The following is a 26,050-nucleotide window of genomic DNA, read 5'->3' as shown; positions in this document are numbered from 1 at the left end:
TATTACTACATCTATCGCGGTTGCGGCGAACAGGCGTTCGTGTTTTGCTTGCGTTTAGTTTTACTGGCATTCAGATTTTTTTTTAAAAGTAGATATGTATTTACTAGATAGGTGTACTTGTGCTTGTGCTTGTGCGCTTTGCTGCCTCCCCCCTACAACCCCTTGCATGTCAGAGAGTAATGATAATTATTATTTCATCGATAATACTGCGGCTTTTGCACTTGCACGGAACTAGAATTGAGCAAATAGGATATAATAGTGCTGTAGTATTTTGTTACATATTTCCCTTTAACTTCATAGATAGACTAAATAAAAATGTAAATGTTCGTTTGTTGAATATCTTACATCCCCGAAAGTTCTATACTGATTGCTTTGAAATTTTGACACAACTCTGCAATCAAATACGCCTGTGTTTTTATATATGTCATCTGTGACAGGTAAAAAATGTTTATTTTTATTTTTAAACGGCGTTGTTTGTTTCTCTATATGCACACACAGACAGAGCCACAGTAATGCGGGGTACAGCTAGTGCTAAATAAATAACTTTAACAAAGTATTCTTTTTTTGGTATCTTTCAGATAAAATAAAAAAAAAATTTCGCAAATATATTCTGAGTTATTTATTTATATGTTATTTTTTGTTGTAACAATTTTTTTATTAGTTTAGTGCAAGCAGGTTTTGAGATCTTTTTGAATCGTCGACCAATCACGTTGTAGGATTTTTGTACACATCTGATGAAATGTTAAATTACATTTTTGTTAGGCATTATTTGAATCATGCATAATATTGTTAGACTTTGGGGTATTAATTGTCAAGAGGTGTACTTGCATACATCTGTTAGGTATCTGCACCCATGATGAGCACTGCATGGCTTTTCGAAACACTGGCTCGATAAGGAGGAAGGCGAAAAACATGGTTTCAATACACCTACCAATAGTTTAACAACAAACCTCCTAGGAGTATTAACCGTGAAAATTAAAGCAAGTCAATGAAGAAGGATATGTTAAAATTGTGTTACTTACAAGATGTTTACAGTATGGAATTAGCACACGAGACACGAAACGTAGAGTTTTGATAGTAATAGATTTAGTTGTCTTATCGAAGCAAAGGACGACCTTCGAAAATGAATTGTTTGCCAGATTTAGAACTTACCATCCAAACGAGCATAACTGAGAAGAGGACTTGTATTCCGTTGTAAATGACCATGGATTTTCGGAGGCTCATGGGTTCACGGTTCTTCATGAACGCGGGGCCTAGTTTCAACACGAAAACCAGGTACACCACCAGGATCATCAGGATGTTACCAGGACTCTCCATCAGGACCCATTTGTCAACCTCTGGATCTGGAATAATGAAATAATCAGTTAATTATAGCAAATATTATTGCAAATTTATCAGTCATCGACAAGATACTAATAATGCAAAATTCTTTAATAATTATGCTCCTTCACTTATATCTTGAATAAAAACTAAAAAGAAAGAAAATATCAGAATGTCGAATGTTTCCAATCAAATATCCATGGATATTAAAACTTTATAATTTTTTCATAAGAGGCAATTAATTTGTGGTTAGAAATTATATTTTTAAAAATAAAATAAACACTTTGTATTTAACCACGAATATTTATTATTTTACACATCGACCGGTTTCGCTTTAACCAAGCTTCATCAGGATATAATAATAACTAAATTGAGTTTCATTTTACACATCGACCGGTTTCACTTTAACCAAGCTTCATCAGGATATAATAATAACTAAATTGAGTTTAATTTTACACATCGACCGATTTTGCTTTAACCAAGCTTCATCAGGATATAATAATAACTAAATTGAGTTATTATTATATCCTGATGAAGCTTGGTTAAAGCGAAACCGGTCGATGTGTAAAATAATAAATATTCGTGGTTAAATACAAAGTGTTTATTTTATTTAAAACTTTATACGTTACATGCACACCTACTATGTTCTTTCTGAAATCCACTCTTTTTTGTTACATATAAAAGAGTTCTATTTTTGAATTGCACCTTTTATTGAAACTAATCAACCAGCGATATAAATACAGCGCGTAAGCGATGGCTTCTCATCAGGTTACTTTTCCGTCAGGTAACAGTCGATTGATGTTATCGTGTCAAACAGATCTGTCAATTAATTGAATGGATTCTTTATCTTAAGTGTTGAATTAACGAATCATTTAACTCTACGGGCGAGTTCACTTTAAAAAGCTTGATATCAGAAATCTATCGTAGACTTCAGGAAGAAAGAATTCAGTTTACAAAAATAGCCTGAATTACGTAATTTTCTCAAGTGCAGTAGCGCAGTATTAAATTCCCGTTTCCCCCAGGCTTATAAAAGCTTACAATCTCCTAATTCGTTTAAATGGGTTTACACGAGAAGAATTTGTAAGAATATTCTCTGCACGGTTAGCGTGGTTAAGAATATTTGTTCGTTTACAAAATAATACACTCGTAACGTGCATCCACCCCAATCGAAATCTAGATATAAGAAGAGATATTGTTTGAATATTATACTTTCATTAGTCTAAACTCCAAACATGAGTTCCGCTTGGCTAACTAAGGTTCAGTTTTAGTACCAAAGGGGTAAGTATGTCAAAATGTTTCCCCGAAAAATTCCCCGAGGTCTGATGTCCGATCCTCCAAACCGGTGTCCAAACAGCTACCAAGGCTATCCAGGGGATCGATAAACCATCGATAAAGTAAATAAAGCTCTGATATTAGCTCTTATGGTATATGTCTGATCAAACATCTCTTACAATGTTGAAAGTACATGAACTTACATGTAGTAAAACACGATTGATTATTTAATATTATATGGGCTTTAGCAACTCTTCTGGGAATCGTCCTTAAGTTAAATATAAGTGATTGCTATCACGCTACTTGAATCATTTTTTTGAGATATTTTTTTTCCTAAAAGCATGGTTTTACCTGTTTCGACAAATTGGAATGTCATAAAGCTTATCATTGTATTTTACTAAGAATATTATTTTATCGTCATATTGTTCTGGCTGATTTAATTTACGACACTATGGTTATATTTTCATCTGTATCCCTCTATAAACCGTAATTGCCGTACTGACGATATTTATTATTTTCTTGGACTTCAATCTGATAATGATAACGTATAACGCACATTACAATAAAAAAATATATTTTGGAATATTTGTTATTTTTTTTTCCTTTATGCCAAGCAATTGTCGCTGGAAATATAAAAAAAGGAGATATACTTACTTTGTCCCACTTGCCATTCTTTGTAGTTGTCTTTAATTGAAAGAATAATGGATGCCATTGTTTACTTTCAAAGCGCTGAAATGAAAAGAAACAAAAAAATAATTAATCAGTTGATCCACTTACTTGAAAAAGCGAACAATGAACAGACTCCCTGCTTGTAACGGCATTGTAATACCTATTTAAAAGTTAACGTAATTAACAAGGTGTAAAGTTGGATGGCCACAAATTAAAAAATATATATTCAGACCGTTGAGTATCATTTGGTGTCTCGACACAAATATTTAATTTTACTAATATGTTTCGATGCGTGTCTATCTCAACTATAATCTTTTATTCATTTCGCGTAGTAATGCGGAGGTATACATTATATTCTGCACGTACTCGAGGCACGACGCGATGAACGCTTTTATATAAATAATTAAAGCGCTTTGCCAATAATAATTTTAATTTCTGAATTGTGTCATTTTGTCCTAGAGAAATGTTATCTTAAAAAAAATTACAATAAATTTTGCATAACATTTACGTTATTATATTTTTCTAAGCTTTGTCAATTGCGTCAATGACTTTACGTGTAAACAATACATTTCCGCACAAACAAAAAATTCAGTAAAAAATTACAAATATTGTCACGATGTCGACATTCTGACGCTATTTTAGCAACGCTAAAAGGAATGTAAATCACATACACAATTTTTTGGTTTCACAATATTTACTTTCTAAGACAGCAATAAGGAAATATAATATGCGAATTGTTGGTAACCGCTGTTATTTCTTAATTTAAAATTGGTTTTCGTTTAAGGCTTGTCGTAATAATTACACATTTTGAAGGGGGCGGTCGGACCATGTATACATTTTGGCAACATTCTATTGATCTGCCCCACTTCGTGAAAAGTCTTTATATATTATATTCAAGTAGAGTTATCACGACCTTTACTCTATTATCTTGTCAAATAAATAATCTTGCAAATTTTCCGAGTAAGGAAGACATAATAAATATTTGTTAAGCTAATCTAACATGTAAGTCCTCCTAAAAAAACATCCGCTGAAAACAGTGCCGGGTACTGAAACGTCAAAGTAGAGAGACAGGCTGATTAGTTCATTTAGGACGGGTTGTTTCGGAGAATTTGAACAATTCATCAAATTTCAACGTTCATTTTCAAGTTCTGTGAAAGATTTTTTCAAGTTCTTTTTTTATTTCAGTTTTGTCAAGCAACTAGCCTACAATGATATAATAACAGAACTTGAATAGGACTTTCACAGAACCTGAAAATGAACGTTGAAATTTGATGAATTGTTCGAATTCTCCGAAACAACCCGTCCAGTCTTTTATTTGAATCGTGTTCCAAACTTCACTTTCACTTTTTCTGTACACTTCTAGCAATTTTGCACGGAATCAGAAGTACATACGTGTGGCGAAGCAGTTTATAATGTGAGTTTTGGTGTCATTACATTTCAACAACTTTGCATATCATTGAATAAGAAAATAATCTAAAAGAAAAACTAAACAGAACAAGACACAGAAAATAAAATACTAACGGTCAAAACTGGATTGTTGGATCCATTGATGTATTATCTTATTGAACTTTTTTTATATCTTTGATTTCGCTTATGGCAGATTTATAAATTGCAACATAAATTCACCAGCTTGTGTTATTCGCTTGCAATGCTTACACTTTTAAGAAAATATTTACTGCGCTCAATAATATTTAAATCCCCACTTGTGCTTGGGTGAATCTGTGTAATTTTGACACATCATCCTAAAAGTGAAAAATTGCTTATAACATTGATTTGAAACACTACAAATGTCACTTATTTATATAACAATTTTCTACTTTTAGGTACCAGAGAGGTAAATAAAATTACTTTTTGCTCCAGAAAGAACATCGGTATTTGAAGATGTTTGATCAAAATCAACGGGGGTCAGAAAAATTGCTGAAAATTATTTTCAGTGAATTTTGGAATGTGGATCCTCTTTGTTTTTCCTTGGAACAAGAGCATCCTTTGCGGATATGCGTTGGAACAGTCGCGCCGGACCATCACCTTGAAATCAATTATTGTAATGACGTTCAGCAACAACTGCTTGGTCCGAAAAAGATTATTTCTCAATAGAATGCAGTGAACGCCTCGCATTTTAATTGTGCGGTATTCTACTAATGGACGGCACTGATGAATAAGGTGATGCGCGCCGTCAAGGACTCGCTGGGCAGGATACCTCATTGTGTGACGCTATTTGGTGTCGGTCAGGTGAGAAAACTGCCAAATCAATAATCAACAGGTATCGTCGGCTGTTCCAGTTATTCGAGTGGTACTTTTTGACCTTTTAATTTCGTTTTAATGAATTGTGTCAATATAAAAAAATAGATCGCTGTGAGAATGCGTTACTAAGGAAAGTCTGGATATTTTATATAGGGAAAATTTAAATTTTATATTTTAAAAATTGTAAAAAAACAATTAATGCGGCTTACAAGATTTTTACGACTTAGAAAAAGTTATCAATATTTAATTAAAAATTATTTTTTGGCTCAATAGCGATTTCGAGTAGTGTGAATATAATAATAACGTTAAAATACAAATCGTAAAATATAATATTATATTGGTCCTCGTTGAGATGGATTTGTAATCATACTTATAGGATATAATAATATTACGAAAGTTCAATGGAAGATTACATTTGTATCATTGTATATTTTCTATCTTATTGGGTTGATTTGATAATTCAATTGAGGCAAAACTGTGACATGTAATATCAATTTCCAAATTATTCTTAGGGAAAAGCAAACAGGATTTAATATCACACAAATCTGCTCTGCATATGATATCAACTTCTTCTACGTTTAAAGATCTTCACATACTTTGTTATTGTTCTGACCCTAATCGAAACCGTAACCTAAGGTTCTGAAATTGACTCTATCGTGCAATGTCTTCCTAGGATGCCCTCGACTTCTACTAATCATCTTTCGGATAATATAATACTCTTATACTGAGCCCATTTCTTAACACGCACATCGAACTTGCGTTCGTTCGGATCTCCTCGTTCGTAATTCAGTCAAATACGGCTTTACGACATATATGCCTCAGGAATTTATTTTCTACTGCATTCAGTCTACTTTCATCCTTCCTCTAATGCCTCACTGCTCGCTGTATACTTCAGGTTTGGTATTCGAAAACCTTTGTGGACTGCTAGCCTCGCTTTCTTTGATCACTTTGTGTACCCACGGCATTCAAACAACAAAAGTATTGACTTGATGTTTAGTAATATACAAACTAAACAATAAACTAATAAACAAATAATTAACAACATAATTACGTGGTGTTTTCGTTCAGTATCTTTCAAATACCATCACTTTGGACTGTAAGAGAGAGAGAGATTGAGATTCAATTAGTTCTCAACGTACACGATTCATGTAATAATTTCGATTACTGAAAATGTTAATTTTCAAGTTCCCCGAAATAAAACCTAAAAAATTTTGTAACAAAATTTGCAATGTAGCACATAATCAATATTTATCACGATATAGATTTTATAATTAATCTTGCTATAGTATAAAATGACTTCAGAAGAATGAGACCGATCCCACCTCCCACCACATAAACGGTATCTTTAGAAAACGTTGTTTCGGAGAATTTGAACAATTCATCAAATTTCAACGTTAATTTTCGGGTTCTGTGAAAGTCCTATCCAAGTTCTGTTATTATATCATTATAGGCTAGTAGCTTGACAGAACTAAAATAATAACAGAACTTGAAATTTTATTTCACAGAACTTGAAAATTAACTTTGAAATTTGAAGAATTGTTCAAATTCTCCGAAACAACCCGTCCAGTGCATGCGGGAAACTGGTGAATCAGAATCAAATTAAAAAACCAACAGTTGATTTAAATTTAAATATCTAACGGAGTCAACTATTGAAGTCGTGGGTTTAAGTAAACATGCACAAAATAAGTTTTTAGAGTGTTAGTTTCAATTATTTTAATAATTTATACGTATTTCCTAACCTTCAAAAAGCTTTGATTGGAAAAAATGGAACTAATGCATCTTTTATTATCGACATAAATAGTTAGTTCTTGGGTAAATTTGTCTAATTCCGCTGCAAGAGGCTTTTTAAAAACAACTCGATTTTAGCTTAAATATCAAATGAGACAACTATTTAGGTCGGGGTTTAAGAAAATATGCACAAAATAGATTTTTTAGGGTTTATTTTAAGTTATTTGAATCATTTGTGCATATTTCCTAGCCTCTAAACCTAACATTTATTGAGAAAAATTGGAAGGGAGGAATGCAGATCACGCCAAACTCTGGGAATTGAATAAAAATGCACTTTCTAGATGAAAAAAGTGTGTAGAAATTCATTAAAAAAATAATTAAGGCGCGGAAGAATAAATTGAGGGAGATACAGCCGATCAAAATTTAATAAATTGCACTTCGCGAACTGATATTATCACCATATTCGGACAGTCCGCCGCCATATTTTGTCACGAAAATCAAATTAAAAACTTTTAATACTTTTGAAATTTCAGTAGTGCCATCCAAAAAATAAAAAGTGTTGCCATATAATAATATCAATGCATGGAAAATTCTGAAAATTAAATATCATTTGCCAGATTGGTAGTTTATTATTTAAAATCTTGTAAATACTTAATTCATGTATATATATAACCTAACCTAACTGTGATTTTCTATAACAAAAAAATGACCCTTTAATAACGCCCACTCGCGTCCCCTTTAGAGTTTTATCCCAGTTTTCAAGTAGTTTGTGGGCTACGCTAGGTTTGTATAGACGGTTTGTGATTTAATACTAATACCTTTTTTCCATGTTATTTCCTGTTACACAAAATTGCCCCTTTAATAACGCCTGCTCGCGTCCCCTTTAGAGTTATATCCCAGTTTTCAAGTAGTTTGTGGGCTACGCTAGGTTTGTATAGACTGGTTTGTGATTTAATTCTAATACCTTTTTCCCATGTTCTTCTGCCTACTCTAACCCAAACTAAACACCTAACCTATTTTGTAAAAAAATATTATTATTATATGGCAACACTTTTCTTTTTTTGGTTGGCACTACTGAAATTTCAAAAGTAAATAGTTGCTAATTTGATTTTCTTAAGTCATAATGGTATATTTATGGTCATAATTGATAAATAAAACATGGTTCCTATGTATCGCGTACGAAGTTTCAAAACCCTATAACTCAGTTAATAGTGCCGACCCCCACCTAATTCTTTCAGATTCGGATTCCCCAGCCCTAAATTAGTCTAAATCAAGTTCAATTTCGGTTATACTCCCATAAACCGAATATTACCCTCAGATCGCGAAGTGCAATTTTATTAAACTTTGATCGGCTGTATCTCCCTCAATTTATTCTTCCGCGCCTTAATTCTTTTTTTAATGAGTTTCTACACACTTTTCTCATCTAGAAAGTGCATTTTTATTCAATTCCCAGAGTTTGGCGTGATCTGCATTTCACCCAATTGGAATTTTAATGCATCTCTTACCATCTCCCACCACATAAATAGTTATTTCTTTTAGTAATTAAGTTGAAAACAAATGCTATTTATATTTTTTGTGTATAACGTAAAGCGGAATTCGAGACGTTTTTCAAAACATTTAACATCCCTTTGAAGAACTAAGATCCCATTTTACCGTACAGACCGAAATATTTAGAATTTGACCTAAAAAATTTCAACTTCAGACCCGATTAACTCGAAAACGAAAGCACTAATCAAAAAAGTCATACCACGAATGTGATGTGGAATTACCAGTGTCCCGCGTGCATTATGAATTTCCGGACATCGTGTACAGATAAGTGGAAAACAAATGTTTCTTATACTTTGGTAACATATTCACAATTGATGGTCTTCATATTTTTTTTGCTTGAAAACTGCAATGACACAAATCTGCCAAAAAAAAAAATTCGCAATTCAAATATTCTTAGAATTATTATTTTTTATAAAATAATGGGTACCTACTTTATCGCTTGTAAAAATAATCTCTTTTAGGTACTTACTTTATCGAGTTCCAATTTAAAAAATGATTCCTCTGTACTTTAATTTGATTTTACTGAACTTTAAACATAAAGCTTGCAAGTAAACTGTCACGCTTCGCGTAAGGTCGTGTGCCCCCTCAAATTTAATCGCGTTAAAAACTGCCGAAATGCCCTCGTGAGTGATGAGAAAGTTTTTTTTAATTACTCGACGAATACTAATAAAAGCTAAGGAATAACATAAGCATTTTTTTCGATTGTTATAAATAATACATTTGTTTCTCGCCCGAAGACTTTTTTCAACAAAACATTCATTCCAGTTACAGTACAATTTTACATACAGTAAAATTTTACATCATATCAGCATTTAGGTAAGTGACTCTTCAATAATTGTTTTAGGTCATTTAGACAACAGTCACTTACATCCAAATTCTTTGCTAGTTCGTTCAACAGTACCACTCCCCTCGTCATGCTATGCTTTGCCAGGACGTCGGTTTTGACTTTTGGTACTTTGAATAAGTCATGGTATCGATTTCGGCTATAGTGGTCTTGTAAATATAAATCATAGCATCCTAAGAGGAATGGGATATCAATAAAATTGTTACAAATTTTGAAAGATACAATGGCTAGAATTGCTTTCCGCCTAGTTTCCAGACTCACAGAATTAGTTTCCTCAAGTAAGTCGATATGGTGCATGAACCTAGGATAGGTTCCATGCGTCCGCATATAGACTATAAGCATCATAGAGAAAATGCAAAGCCGATTATAGGTCTGGGCGCGCAACAGCCAAATTAAGAAGTCAATACTGTCTTCAATGTTAGAAATAGTCGAAACACTTTGTTTATTTATTTATATGCTTACGGTAAAATAACACACAAAATTAGCAGTAAGCACAAGTATCACCAACAATCGCTTCCATTTGCAAACTATCGTTGCTCTTTTATGGTACAGCACTGACTTGATCACTTGACACCTTAAAATCCGTCAGGCACCCAGACCTATTCGGCCTTAACGAAGTATTCGACGAAGCTTTTGAATATGAAAACGCCGTCCTGTCCTATCGTATATTTTTTAATGTCCCTCTTGGTAATGCACGAACAACGTTTGAATTAACATTTTACTAGAAACATAAGAGTGTTTCTTACTGTCCACATTTTATCTTAAGTCTAGATGCACTGTAACGTCATTGATCATCAAATATTGATGTAATATTTTTATGGGTTAATTCACGCTCATTACTCATTGGGATGCTTTATGGATTAGACCTTCGCTTGAAGGCGATTTGACCAAGGAAGAAATTGTGGCACCATTTATCAATTAAAAATTCTTGTCTCATTTTGTAAGAACTTACCGATTATATTTTTAGCATTTGTTGCCAATTTTGTATTAATTATTATTTGAACACATGATAGAATTTCGGAAAATAATATTAGGTCGGTACTCATAGATTCTAATGACCCCGTGGCAGAATGGGCTTTGCCTATGCCCTAAGGTCCAGATTTAAATAGCCACTTGATTCTTACCCACCTTCCTCTCCCCAACTTCCTCCCCTTCCCGATATCTTCAGCGGACAACATACCACAATTTCACGGAGAAAACTTACTGATGTGAAATATTGTTAATTTATTAAAAAATTTGGTCAAATTATTCGTTTACTTGTTAAAAACAGGACTGGAGGCCTATAACGAATGATTTCGCAAATTTCATAACAAACTATCAGTAAAACATGAATATATCATAACATCATGTAGTCGGAACCCGTGTTCTTAAAAATAATAATTCATTATATTTATTCGAACAAGGCAACCCGCATGATTATGTGTTCTGTGTTCAGATATATTCTGAATTACTAATATATTATAAGAAATCGTCATGCAGTCACATTTTTAACAGTATATTGATTTAAAAAAAAATCCGCACTCATTGTTCTCCGTGTGGGGATGCCAGAGTCTTACTGGTTCTGGTTAGCAGGGAGCAATTGGCGCATGGAGAAAACTTCCTGTTAAAAAGTATTACAACAATATTAGTAAGTCCTAATATTTTTGAATTTTATCCTGATATATTAATATGACTAACGCAGGTGGACGAACACGTGTTCTGATATTATTACGACTTTACAGGATACTTTATCAGGATAACTAATAATTTGAAGAAATTTTCAATAAATCAGCTTACATATTTTTTCCTCGTTCACTCCAGTGCGGTATTCGCATTTCCATTTGAAATAATATTGTGAATATGACCGTTGCAAAATATTTCCACTCACTTTAAATAGATAACATTAATGTCATATCTCCACTTGTTTGGCAATAAATTGTATACGCAACCGCGAAACTGCTGTAATACCTTATACCTATTCAATGCCAATACTTCTAACGTACATAACTGCTGTTTTTGATATTGTTCCACTGTCTTTAAAACTTCCTTGAATACTGAACATACTGTCCGTATGATTTATATAAATAAATCAATTTAATTATTTTTTGCAGGTAGGTAACAGAAAGATTTAAATGACTATATATCCTTAGTCGCATGTGCTTCGGGCATTACTTATGTGTGGTGTTCACATTAAAACCACAATGGTAATAAAAGTGTATCCTCGAAAGTATAAAGATAATCAAGTATATTCCTAATATCATAATCATTTTGGGTAAATTAACATATTAATCAAACAGTAATGTGATGATATAAAATTATTCATATTTTATTATTTGGTGACGTCTTGAATAAAAAAAGGTTTACGTGACACAATTGGGTATTTAAATAATAAATTGTTTTCTTAATAGGTCTTATAAAGGTATTCGGTAAATTCAAAAAAGGTTTACGTGACACTATTAGGTATTTAAATAATAAATTGTTTTCTTAATAGGTCTTATGAAGGTATTCGGTAAATTCAAAAAAAGTTTATGTGCTTAAATTCACGTATTTTTTTATTAAAAGAATCAAGTGAAACACCATTAAAGTCAATGTGCAAATAGCATGTATTACCATACCCATAAAAATTAAAGAGTATTACTATGTAAACCACAAAGCCAATATAAATTAAAAATGTTGTTTTAATTTACAAGCTGTTAAGGTGGGCGATGACTTATTGGAAGGAAGGAAGGATTATGTTTAATTCCATAATTATTCAAACATTGATACGATAGACATCCGAATTGATAGACGGCCTGATAGAATTGATACATAACCTAACCTAACCAAACCTAACATGAAATCTGGGTATCATTACGAAGAGCTGGGGGCAAACCACGTGATCAAATTTTTGGCACCAGGCGGGTCCGGGATTGCTTTGAATTAACTACGACATCAGTCGTACATTGACCTCTGAAGAGACCACATTGAAATAACCAAACTCTTCACAGAAAAAAAATCTCTAAAGTAAGGCAAAGGTTTGTAGCGCAGTCCGTTGTGGGACTTTTCTGTGCAGTATCTGAATGTTCGTTTTTTAACGAACTGCCTGGCGTAGTGACGCTAAAATGAATGAAGTAGGCATATTATAACACATTTGTAAAAATAACTAGCTAAATAATGTTAAAAAAATAAATTTGGTAACAGGGCCAAAGTTTTATTTACCCGATTTGGTATGTGTAGTTAAGTTTTTTACGAAGCCCCCAATTTGCGCGCCGTTGTAAAAACGACTAGTAAGCAGATTTTATTTACGGGATCTGAATAGTAATATTAATAAGGATTCTTGCAGCAGATTCTCCATCTCCGTGTCACCTGTTTCTGTACTTCATTTTATTTAACTTAATTTCAATTTCAATTTGTAATATTTATATATTTTTTTGTAATATCTGCATTAACTGTACAGCGCCCCTGAGGTGATATTTCGCAAAAGCGGCGCTATAAAAATCATCCAATAAATAAATAAATAAATACAATGCGAGTTGCCTGTATACTGTCATATTAATTTATTGACAGATCATAGAAGGGGAGACGATTACTCCGCCAACTTGGTTTGTTCTCCTTTCCCTGATTAGCTGCACCATCAATTTACTGGATCTGAATAGTGATAATGCGAGTTGCATGTATACTGTCAGATTCATTTATTGAAAAATCACAGAAATGGCTGTTACCAACTTGGTTCGTTCTCCTTTCCCTGATTAGCTTGTCTATCAATTTGAATGTCTATGATTGATATCAACAATAACGTGCAGATTTGCAGATAAGAAACAAATAAACATGATTAATGCCCAAGTTATACGTGCTAGCCAATGCAACTTCCTGAAGATCTTTGTTATCTCTTGGGTACAAATAACTTTAAAAATATGTTATATTAAATTTTTTAGTACATTATTAATTAGAGTTAATTGATCGGAAAGATTTCAGTGGAGTCTGAAAACGGGCTACCCATGAAAACGGGCCCAGTAAATTGTGCTAAAGTTGCTTCTCATAAGCCTGTGGGAATTGTACACATGAGTCTAATGAAAGAAGATACTGCACGATACATACTGCGCTGTGTTGATAAAAAAATTAGATTCGTGTGAGAAAATCTCACTATGAGTAGGTGGTTGACAAACAGGAAGGAAATCTAACGTAGTACACTTTTTATAGGCAAACTATTAATTGAATTAACAGAAGCCTCAAATCACTGAAATCTCAAATCTACTGATCTCACGATATATGAACTGTATTTATTTTTATGGTTGAATAACTTATTGAGTAAAAACTCAAATTGTAATACATATTTAATTAATAATTTTAACCATTCTCAAACGAAAAATGTGAAACGAAAAAGACAGAAAAAGGTTCGGTCGTATCTGGGTATTGAATGAAAGGCCTTTGCTTTTCTGGAGAGGTGCTCGGACCACTGAGCTAATTCGACCATATCAACTTCTGTTGTTTTTTACTGTATAATAATTACATCGACTAAGAGCTACCAACGTTATATTCATTTTCTAGAGCATATTTTTGCTGCTATGTTTATTTATGAATGAGAGGTACTACCCTTAATTAAAATGCAATCTAGATAGTGTCTTCAATAAATATTATATCGATTTTTTTAATATGAATAAACGACATTCATAGACTTTTAAGTCTGAGATGGACATTCAATATTTCATAGTGGAATAACTCATTGAGTAAAACCTAAGTTGATCGAATTAGCTCAGTGGTCAGAGCACTACCCCGACAAGAGAGAGGTTCTGGGTTCAATTCCCAGATGCGAAAAAATCTTTTTCTGTTTCATCAATGATTTGGTGCAAAACCAGAACTTTATAGCAATTTTCTCTTCAACGTTAAATTTAAATGTGGATTAACATTGGGAGAGGGATTAGAGGCAGGCAGGGAGGGCAAACCCAAATCGGCAGAAGAATGAAGGAGTATAGATGTAAAGAAGTAAAAGGAAAGAAAAAAGAAGTGGAAGTATTTATTATGATAATAGACGGTTCGAGTCCAATAATATTGTAATATAAGTAGGTACCTAGAATGGTGTTACAACAAGCGTTTTGAGTCAAATACATTTTTGTATTTGCATTTATTGGCGAAACAGGATTTTACAATTCTACATTCATGAATATTGTATACAAACAACATTTTCTTTTAATTATAAAGGTAATAGGTAGGTACTAGGAATTCAAATATTACCAGGTCATCCGCAAACTAAATATATTAGCCTTCTTTTAAAAATATACCGTACATTATATATTGTGACAGGTCTAGACAAACTTATTTACAGGTTTGACATCGAATCTGTTCCATTCATTATGTCACCACTCGAATCGAGTCGCTATGTAATAAATGTGTCATATTAACAAATTTGTCATATCAAATAATTTGTCATAACTAAATGTCTTGAAATGTCTAAATATGACAACCATCTGCTGATAACAGCATGAAGAAGTGCGCGCCAGTTTGCAGGAGTTGAAAAATTCATGCAATTTCGGCAGCGAAATTGGACCTGGCGCAATTGGGAAAATAATAACAATCTAACTTTTGAAAGTTTTGCCTGGCAGGGCAGTCTCGGTCTCCGAATTATCGGGCGTGCCACTTGCGCACTGACACGGATACCAACTATCCCATCCTCGGGAGGTGGCCAGTGGCCAGTGGCCAGCCACACACTGCTGACTCTGCGACGGGCAGAAAGTATAATGGACAATGCAGACACTAAACTGAGAGGTACTTGCTGTTGGTACACTCAATACCCAGAGCCAATAGGCATCCAATTCGCACGGGTACACACCGCCAAAAGTAAGTAGTCACCACTGCTTGGAGCTGGGTACCTACTTTTAGTTCAAGATCACGGCCGCAAAGAAAAATGGAACGTTTACGAGTGAAAATTGCGACAACAAACAACTCATACCGCGAAACTTTAGGGATTATTCATGAACAAAATTAAGACTTTTTTTTCATTTATTGTCCAAATAAAAAAGTTATTATTTTTGTGTGGTGTACAAATCGTTCATATGAACTGGCCATTATAAATATTATTTCTTTAAAGTCGGTTATCTATTTTTTTAAGATTTGAAATGTCAGGTCGGCCATTTTGTTATCCGAAAACGTGCATTCTTAGAGGAATGAGCATTACATAGCTACGATTAGGCTGGACAATTTTTAATACATTTTTTTGTAATTAGAATTGGTTGGTCGTAAGGGTGAAAGTGGCGGTTCCATGATATTTCATCAAAATGAAAATTCAACACACCTTTAAAAAGTAACATAGAATCATTGAAAGTGATGAAACAAAAACTAGGTTTAATAGTAATATATATATATATATAACCTATTTAACCTAGTTTTTGTTTCATCACTTTTCATGACTTTATATATCACTTTTTGCAGGTGTGTTGAATTGTCATTTTGATGACATACCCGGTCACCGAAAGGAACGTACGTTACAATCTACGCGATCATAGATGGCGCTAGTTTAATTATTTCACTTAAATACACGTACCTATTGCAAGTTATGCTTTAAAATTAAGACGAATTATTTGTTTGCGCCCGTACATACGTAATATGAATAAATAGTTTTGTCCGTATACAAACTCAATTATTTCAAAAACTACTACCTACCTACTGTATATGAATGCCTTTGAAAGAATTAAGTTTGTATACAGAACAAACTATTTATTCATTTTCAGCGTACGGGCGCAAATAAATAATTCATCTAAATAATATAAAGCATTACTTTCAAAAAGTGTATTTTAATAAAAACAATTAAATTAACACCATCTAAGAATACGTAAATTATAACTTACCTTGCGTTTAAACAAAAAATATTTTGTTAGGTTTTTATCTTAGATTACCGTGAATGACTAACCACAAAAATTCGCGGTATGAGCGTGGTATATGGTTGGAAGTAAATTTAGTGCATTTTTAGCAATATTCCTCTAATTGCTCTTTTTGTCTATTATTTAATTATAAAAATCTATATTATTTAATTGACAAAGAAAATAATTTTATTTTTTTAGCAATCAATTGCACCGTAATATGACAATTCAATAAATTTCACATTAATACGACAACTCAATCAATTGCAACGTGAAATGATATAAAAACCTCTGAGTTAAGTAAAATCAAAGCACTAGGTACTGTATATAGATGTGACTCTCACAGGGTTAAGAATCTGACTGAATATTTCTTATTTCATCTGTCCTGAAGGTAGTCATAAAAGCAAATAATTTTGAAAAGTTAAAAAAATACATTTTATGAAAATAAATACATGTTATGAGATTTTCACTGTCAAAGTATTTTAGAAATTTATTTTTGAGGTTATATGCCGTGTTGCGTTATCCCCTTCTTTAGCCTACGTTAAGGACAGAATTATAGTAACAATTATTTACAAGCAATAATTATTCGCCTGAAACACTCATCCACATTGAAAAATCTCCTGATAAAAGATACATGACGCCAACGGGACTCGAACCCGTGTCCCTTCGATTTCCGATGCACGCTGCGTGCTTGTATTTGGTTATTTTGTTAAGTAAATAAATCAAAACTACAATAATGGATAAGGAAATAAATCCCGAAAATTTAATACCACTGGTCGAAGAAAGAGTATGGAAATATTTTATCTTTAACTAAATAAAAACAAAACACTTGGTGTACACAACTTTTGTACATCAAAATTTTTATTTTTATTTTTTTAAGTTTACTTTTTTTAAATTTTAAAGCTTTAATGAGATGCACGGAAGAGCGTATTAGTTAAATAAACACATAATAAAAAATATTTGAGTGTTTATTGTTTTCTTACTTTAAAATATCGATAGCCTTTCTTCAGGACAAATGCACTTTCTCAATTTTGTATTTTGATATGTTAAGTTCTCTGAAACTCAATCCAGTAGATGGTTAAAGGAAGTGATAGACATTCTCTTAAGCCATTAAGCGCCCTTGAGGTGATTTTTCATGGTGAAAACGGCGCTATATAAATAATCCAATCATTATTATTCTGAAATAATTAAAGAACTTTAGTTCATCACTTCTCAACTCACCAATTAACACTTGGAAAATTCCTACAGAAAATCATTCGGCTATGATTGGTTGTACCAAAATTTTCTTTTCACTTTTTTCCTTCTTTTTAATAAGTACCACATGACAACAAGAGCTTCATCGTCGTCCATTGCGCACCATTACTGAAGAATGAGCAAATAACATGTTTTTGTTGAATCGACAATTATTTTTTTTCGTGGAGTATGGTCCGTTTTTAAAACGGATCCGTTTTTAAAACGGAAGTGTGAACAGGGCCACTGGCCATCCGTTTTTAAAACGGGACCCGCCTCCGATTTGAAAACGGAAGTGGGAACGGGCCCTCACTTGCCGACCTCGGTAATTTTGAAAGATGTGTTTTTTGTTTTGTGTATCAACCTTTGTGGACTCTTCAAATAAGTAAAAATAAAAAGTGCAAAAAAAATTAATAATTGTTATTTAATCGAAAGGATTCTTACTAGGACAAATTCCAAAAAATATGTGGTTTTGATATTGATATATTTTTTAAGAACAGGTGAATTATGATTACCCCACTAAACTATGTATTTGTGAGAATATTAATTTTTACCCAATAGTAACGATATTTTATTCGAAAGAAGTGATTGCTTAGGTTAGTGACTCTTCAAAATTCTCATTTTGTTCATGAGTGCTCTATTTTATCATACCGGTGACAAGTGATTTCTGTTAAATTTTATGAATGTTATCTACAGAAAACCACATAAGTGGTGTAGTTCTTGTACTAAATTTAACGCGGTATAAAAATTTATTTATAAGTTAGCATCGTCGAAAATTGAGAAATTCGTCTGAAATTAAGTTAAATCACAAGGACTTCTGAAATATTACTGAAATGTTAGCGTTTAAACAAAATTTGATTTCACTACAACTCAACTTAACAAGCTAAATAAAAACTCGTAGATCGGAGGTCGTTTTTAATAGAACTCACTTAGGGTAAAATAATTTGGTCCTTTGAAAAACACATTATCACCTACTATTTATGAAATTTACAAATAAAACACAAAAGAGATCAAAATGTCTGAAACTTGCTATACCAATATGCCACTACGCTAAGTAAAGTAAATAACTCTATCATCGGTTCTAAAACAATATTTCATTTCACTATCCTCTCGATAACTATCCACTATAGTAAATAAATGCCAATTTATCCGAAATATATATACATACCGAATAATAAAATAGGATTTTATAAATAAACAAATCTTTAAAACGGAAATTAATACTTATCCTAAGGATAATGCTTATCAAGAGGATGGTGAAATATCCGTATTTAATAAAACATCACTCAATCGATAGCAAATGTTGTTGCAATGTCATTACATCCACCGTTATTATAAAGCAAACAGAAATCAAATGATTAATTTGCAAACCTGACTTTTTTGGTTAGTTACACAACTTATTTTTTCTCTTTTATAAAAATAATTGTATAGAATACGTCTATCTCTTTAGGCACAGAGCCACGATTTATCGTTATATCTACAACTATATCTGCTTATCTTATTGGTTCAATCTTTTAGTTAAATAAACCGCGTAGCATGTTACTTTTTATACACCGTTTCACAAGAAGTTTTGTTTGAAGTTTAAACCAAGATAGGAATGGAAGCAAAATAATAACTTCCCTCTTATTAATCTTGACTGATAAGCAAGTACCTACCTTCAATATTTAAAAAAATTGTTTTCATCATGAATAATTAAATTCCGTGTTATATTTTATCCAATGTGTAATAATATTTTATATAATAATGATAACGATCTTGAAATCAAGGGTATCCACAAATAAGTACCAGTATGAACTATGAACCCTTCGACTGAATTTCAGGAGAGCTTAAAATAATGGCATCTAATGAGGAAACAATGCTATTCTCGCCGGTATAAATACTAAATATGCCGGAAAGATAATTATATTTTTTTTAAACAGAGAAAAACAAGCAATTGCAGAATGATTACTTAATATTCACGTGATATTTATAAAAAAATGATACACGGTTTAAAAACATTACATGTTTGTCATTCACTGTAATGGCATGTTTTCAAGATTCAATAGTATCATTAAGTTACAATCTGTCTTTGATGAAGAATTTAACGTGATTTTTTTTCTTCATCTTTCAACCAACGTCGCAGTTATTTCCGGAAGAACAAAGGTGATAAATGTTAACTGCTTCTATGTAAGAAATGGCAATTATTGTGATTTAAATACAATAATAATTGGGTTAGTTAAGCAATTATTGCTGAATTGGATATTGATCTAACTCATTATGTATTTATCCACTTGATAATGTTAACATTTTATTTATTTATTTAAAGTTCATAGTGCTTTTACATATAATCGAGCAACGAAGATATTTAAATTGAGAGGAAACTGTTTTGCTACGTTGAAAATACGATTAGATATTCGTAAATTCGTGTTTGACTAAAAATTTCTTTAAGCTTTTTCGCCGTTTCTTCATATTTACACTATACCTAAGTAATATTATTACACGTTTGCTATATTTTAAAAGATTTTTACTAAACCAACGATTTTAAAATAATATTTTGAATTCCAACAATTTTAAATGATCAAATCCACCCGCGAGCAAATAGGTTTGCCAATACCATTAAGAAAATACGTGAAATATTTTTTTAACCCCAAAAAACCCAACGGTTTACTCATGGATTACAAAAGACCACGAGTGTTGAATATATTGGGGTGTTTCCATAATAACCCATGTGGCGGTCATGGCCTCTACGGGGAGGGCTACGCCCTGAGTTAACCCAAACCTACCCCTGTTACTGTTAGAATACGATGTAGGACACATTCGTGTTAGGAATACTTACAAATGAAACTCCATCAATCACCCAAATCGCGTGCCAACCCTTCAAGCCATGTTTTCAGTTATATTTTAGTATAATAACTTATGAGAAGGGTCATTAAATGCTCGATTGATTTACATCATAATGGATCATTTTAAAATTCAAATTAAACATAGTCATCAAAAGAAAAAAATGAAAAGACAGTTTACAGGGGTAAACGCCAATTATTGATACGTTTCAGTATTCTATCAATTGATATCGACAGACAAGCATAAAAACATGACAGTTGTATGGTTTTTGCTGATTAAAATTGATCCAAAAGCTGAAACAGATCTAGAGTCGCGTCTCTCGACGTCTAATAGTGCCCGTTAAAATGACAACAAAACAAAATGGGGCAATCTGATCGACAATTTGATGACACTGTTACATTTAATTTTTGTGAAACACCCCTACCTAAAACAAATTTATGAATATTTGAATAACATTATTTATCTCAAGGCGATGCACTACGTCGTGTAATTTATTAAATCGAGCCGCTATCAATAACAGCCCTTACGTAGATGGCAATAAGGTTTAAATTCCCGCTTAACACCATCCACCTGTTTTGATTTACGCAAGAAAAAAACATAGCCTAAAAGTGCCTTTTATTTTAGGTTTAGTTCAGGGATAAATATTTTATTTTTTTCCGATCATTTTATAAATAACTTAATTTGCCACATTATACAGTAAAATCATAACCGAAAATGGGTTCGAAAGTAGGAGATTTTGAACTTTAAAGCAGTTTTCATATGCCTTATAAATTATTTTATTTTGTGGTTATAAAAAGACTCTAAAAAATACTCGATTATTTCAAAGGCCAAGATGTATTCTACTCGCAGTATTTAATTAAAGCATCTGAAACAGTTCTAGGCGACCAAATTTTCAAACCAAAAACACATGATTTTGCATTACTACGTTAGTGCATCGCCTTAAGAACATTATTTAAGGTCCATCAAATTCTAGATTTATCTATGTTATTAACAGAACTAAATCAAATAGTTCATTATTCAGTACCCAGTAGGTAATTCTGACAAAATTTGTTCGAAGGGCATTTAAACACGTGATTGATCTTTATCAAATATTAATATTATTTTATACGTTAAAGAATGTGAAAATGAAATAAATTATTTATCAAAAGAACTCGTAAACTTTTGAAGAATGTGATTATTTAAACGCGATTAAATTTTCACCTATTGTTTGTACATGAAATAGGTTTGTTTATATATGCAGTATATGGCGTTGTTAACTGTATTTTATTTTTGACTTTTCCTATCAAAAACTGACCAGGTAAGTGTTTTTTTTGTAAATCTTATTGTTTAGTTAATGAGATAAAATTATTAAAAAATATATATTGATCACAAGAAGAAAGAAAATCGAAAAAACTTATCCATATCATATAGAAAATATTGTTTTGACAAAAATATTTATTATATTTGATACTGGAACATGCGGTGAAAAATGAGTAATGTTGTTTATTAAATTTTTTTCAAAATATTGGTAATTCCGTTAAAAACGGGACTGCAAGCCGTTTTCTGAGAAATTAGTAGTAAATTCACAATAAAATCGGAACACGTGTTCATCCACCAACGTTTGTCTTAATAAATATCATGACGAAATGCAAAAATGATATATTATAGATATTTATAAACACGTGTTTGGACATCGTGACAAAAAATTGGTATTTTACTTAAAGTTTATCAAGATACCTGTCGAATGATTTGTTAATGGCCTACAATCCCGTTTTTAACAGGAATACGAATAATTTTAAGAGATTCGTAATAAATTAGTAATATTTTTGGCCAGGAAGTTTTCTCTGTGCAGAATGAAGACAAATATATAAACATCGGTAGATACAAGCATAGTAGATATATAATATGAATATACTTGGATCGGGATATGCTGCAATACAGGTGGAATTACATTATTTTAACTAGGCATCTGCCTGTTCTAAGAAACTAATGATGCAACACAATGTTTGTTGTAGCAACACATCTTGGCGTTCTGCAAACAGTTCTACATATTGCTTTTAAAAAAATGGAGTTGAAAATATCAATTATGTGACTACATTCATTCGCCATATCACAAACTATCGGAATTATCGTATGAGGTGGGCATTTGTCTTTACTAGGTCAACAAACACTATCATTGTGTTTGTTGACCTAGTAAAGCGATTAAGATTTAGCACGTGCAAAACAACAGTCAAAATAAAGAAACCAAAGCAGCTTATTAATCAAAAAGAAATTCGGCCATTACCAATATTACATTATTTTATAATATTGTATTCACGAAATTGTACTTGTTATCAAGGTGTAAAAACTAATTAAAAATATTATACAATTAAGAAGTAATTGTCAATTACCAATGCAAACAATAATTAGGAAGTCTCTTCGCGCGACGTTGAACTCGATGACGATATGAAACTTGTATTATTATCGCGCGTGTTGAAACAGACGACAAAGGGTTAAGTCATTTACATCCAAGGCTGTTGATATACTCTGAATTCGTTCACTTTACCCTATTTTTCTAATAGGAAAATCAATACCTCTGCATAGAGATTGTCAGCAAATCATATCAGTGCTGCGTACATTTTTATAAACACATATTACTTTGAATGAGGTTACACACATAAAAGCAGAATTATTTGTTAACATCCACAAGCATAAAAATTATATGAAAGTTTTGAGTACGAATGCAGATTGAATTAATGTTTTATGAGGGTTATTAGAGTTTTATTTAAAATCTTTTCCTGTATAATATGAGTCAAATCTTTAAAACTTTCACTGGCATCTTTGTAGTTTTCTTTTCCGTTAAGTCAACAATAAAGTTCAAGCTTGATGTGGGAGTGGGAAGCATTCTCACCACAAAAGGCCGCGAAATTTCGTAAACCCAAATTGGAATTTAATGTTTCTCAATTTGTTTTATCTTTAATCAATACCTAATACAAGTCAAAGCAGTCCAAAGGTGGCTATGACTAGTGAAAATGAAATGCTTTCTTTGTTCCCCAACCAAAGCGACGAAGACGATAAATGTTATTATTTTGTCTAATTGGTGATGACTCATGAATAAGCGGTAGAAACTAATGTAAAAGAAAGATTACAAAATAGAATGATTTTCTTTTTAAAAGACTTATTCAGCTGTAAGGATGATACGATTTTATTCGTCTAGCTTGCAGTGGGGTTTGAAAATGTAAGCACTAAATGATTGCATTAAATCACTTCTGCAGCAACATATTCTGAATAGTAAACACTACGTTTTATGCATTTTAAGATAATAGTGTAATAATTCATGAGATCAATCATAGTAATTCGTATCTCGTGCCCACTTTAACATGTGTACTCATTTAATGCCGTCAGATTACACCTTCCCCGCTAATATGATTGATTGCATCTCAACTATATGTATCGCAGAAACACGGTTTATACGTTTATTACTATTAAAAACTAGCCAAATAAGAGCTATGACATCTTAATTTGCATTAAGTTTTTACATTTCCATTATAAGCTATGGATCATTGAAACAACAGCAGTCAAAAAAATTAGATTTAAAAAGTGCTTTGAAAATTAGACAAAATTGGGTAGTAACTATTCGATGAATCATAGTTCTGTTAAGCGAACGTTCCACGAAATATCGTTCAAACAGATAGCATTGTAAAGCTTAGTAATAAAAATATTGATTCAAGTGTGGAAACGAAAGATTGCAGCAGAGATAAGTCGATACGACGTTGGCTGGTTTTAGAATCCAATTGAACCATTGATTATAACGTGAAGTATGTTTTCCACCGACTGAAGTACGGAGATATCGCCCTTGCGCCGGAGTTATTATCTTTATGACACTACGAACAAACAGCTAACATCAAATAATGAATTTGTAATGCGGAACACACACAATTAGCTGACATAACGCTATTGAAATCACACCTGACGCATCAACGTTTAACAAATTCCACTAGAGAAAACCTGAAAAATCGTTAATGACTGTAATGATTAGGCAGTCGATATATTTACAGTTAAAAGAGATATCGAGGCCAAAATCTGTATCATGTGCATAATTATAATGAATAAGATATCCATTAAAAGTCGATACGAACGCAGGTTCTATCGCCGAGAGCGTATAACTAGACCCGTTTCTTGAGCTTCTTTTTAAGAGGAATCTTTCGTTTCTTAAATAATATCTTATGGCATTATGCATATTATTATGAATGAAACAGGTTTTAAACGAGTATGACATTAATGCTACGTTATTTCAATGTCTATCATTTTAATGATCCATATTTTTGATTTAATTTTAAGCTACTCATAATAATTTTAAAATATACAATCCGAAATAAGAAGATCATTAAAGTTTACACGAATGTTAAACGTCATGTAATATTTAATAAAATAAAATAAAAATAATATATTTAATTTAGAATGCAAAACATGAACGTTGAACTATTGTAATACATTTTTAGACGAATTTCTATTGATCACTATTAACGTATTTTATTATTTATCTGATTTAAATGTTCTTCAATTAAAGATTAAAAAATTATAACAATAATAATTTTTTGTTAAATGAAGAATATTTTTTTAATTGTATGGATATACAATTTAAAAAAAAAAGAGTTAATATATTTTAGAAAAATAAATTTTCTCACCTCGAAATTGTCCAAATTATTAAAATAAAACTAAATTTATTTGTTTAAATGTTCCTTAGCACTGAAAAACTATATTATATTTAGTATAATTTGTACACGGAGCGCAGCAGCGACTAAGAGAGCCAACTAAGCATGATTACTATTCGGTTGACGAGTGTTAACTGAACGGTTCCCTCGCGGCTGCGAGGTGGGAGCCTTCTCACCCTACTCCCGGGTGCTTCGCTTATCCATCGATTTCTCACGCCACCAAATCAAAAGGAATTATCATTTCTTAGAAGGTAAATATTACAAACGTGTTCTATCTCGACCCCCTTTTATGTATGTGTAACTACGAAAGCGCGTCACAAAATAAATTAATATTAAATTCGTCATAATATCGTCAATAATAATAGTTATTTTAATGTCCCTGAATTGATTTGAGCTTTTTGGGAAAATTTTTTTACAACAGCTAATGAATATGTTGATTTTTTTTCACGAGCACGTACGTACTCTTGCGAATTATATTAGGCTTACTAAAATAATTAATTATAATATATTATTTTCGATTGTGATTCAAACAACTGTTCTAATATTTAAATGAAATTCGTGCGTATTAAATGGCACTGATTCTCATGATTAATCTGATAAATAGTTACTACCGGCGACTCCAGCTTAATCGCTAGAATTCGACATATATATTTTTAATTGAAAAAGTATCGAAAAATTTGGAATGATTTGTTATGACATATAAATGGAAATTAAGAAGTTCGATAGCTCCTGATGGAAAAGACAATGAAAACTGAGAATAATTTCCTTGACCTAGAAATCGCTGCAAAGTATCCAAAACTTATCTGATATTTTTTTTTCTAGAAATAAATTTCGCTTGAACGCTATTTTTTGTTTGTAACAAAATTGAACAAACAAAATGGCTTCTTTTTGAA

General features: G+C 32.0%; 1 protein-coding gene across 1 annotated transcript in view; it reads right to left on the bottom strand.

The window, feature by feature from the left end:
• The window catches only part of LOC149426718 (very long chain fatty acid elongase 7-like), a 31,897-nt gene extending 6,626 nt beyond the window's left edge, over positions 1–25,271 (bottom strand). The window contains exons 1-3 of the mRNA XM_089638063.1: positions 25,131–25,271; positions 3,247–3,321; positions 1,153–1,343 (exon numbers count right to left, since the gene is read on the bottom strand). Coding sequence (XP_089494189.1) covers positions 1,153–1,343; positions 3,247–3,304 — 249 coding nt within the window. The 5' untranslated portion in view covers positions 3,305–3,321; positions 25,131–25,271. The remainder of the gene's footprint in view (positions 1–1,152; positions 1,344–3,246; positions 3,322–25,130) is intronic.
• Positions 25,272–26,050: the final 779 nt, after the last annotated feature.

This window comes from Hesperophylax consimilis, chromosome 1, assembly GCF_061612785.1.
Source record: "Hesperophylax consimilis isolate HC1 chromosome 1, BYU_Hcon_1.0, whole genome shotgun sequence".
Classification (NCBI taxonomy): Eukaryota; Metazoa; Arthropoda; class Insecta; order Trichoptera; family Limnephilidae; genus Hesperophylax; species Hesperophylax consimilis.
The sequence above is the reverse complement of the archived record's forward strand: the minus strand, read 5'-3'. Positions and strand labels throughout refer to the sequence as shown.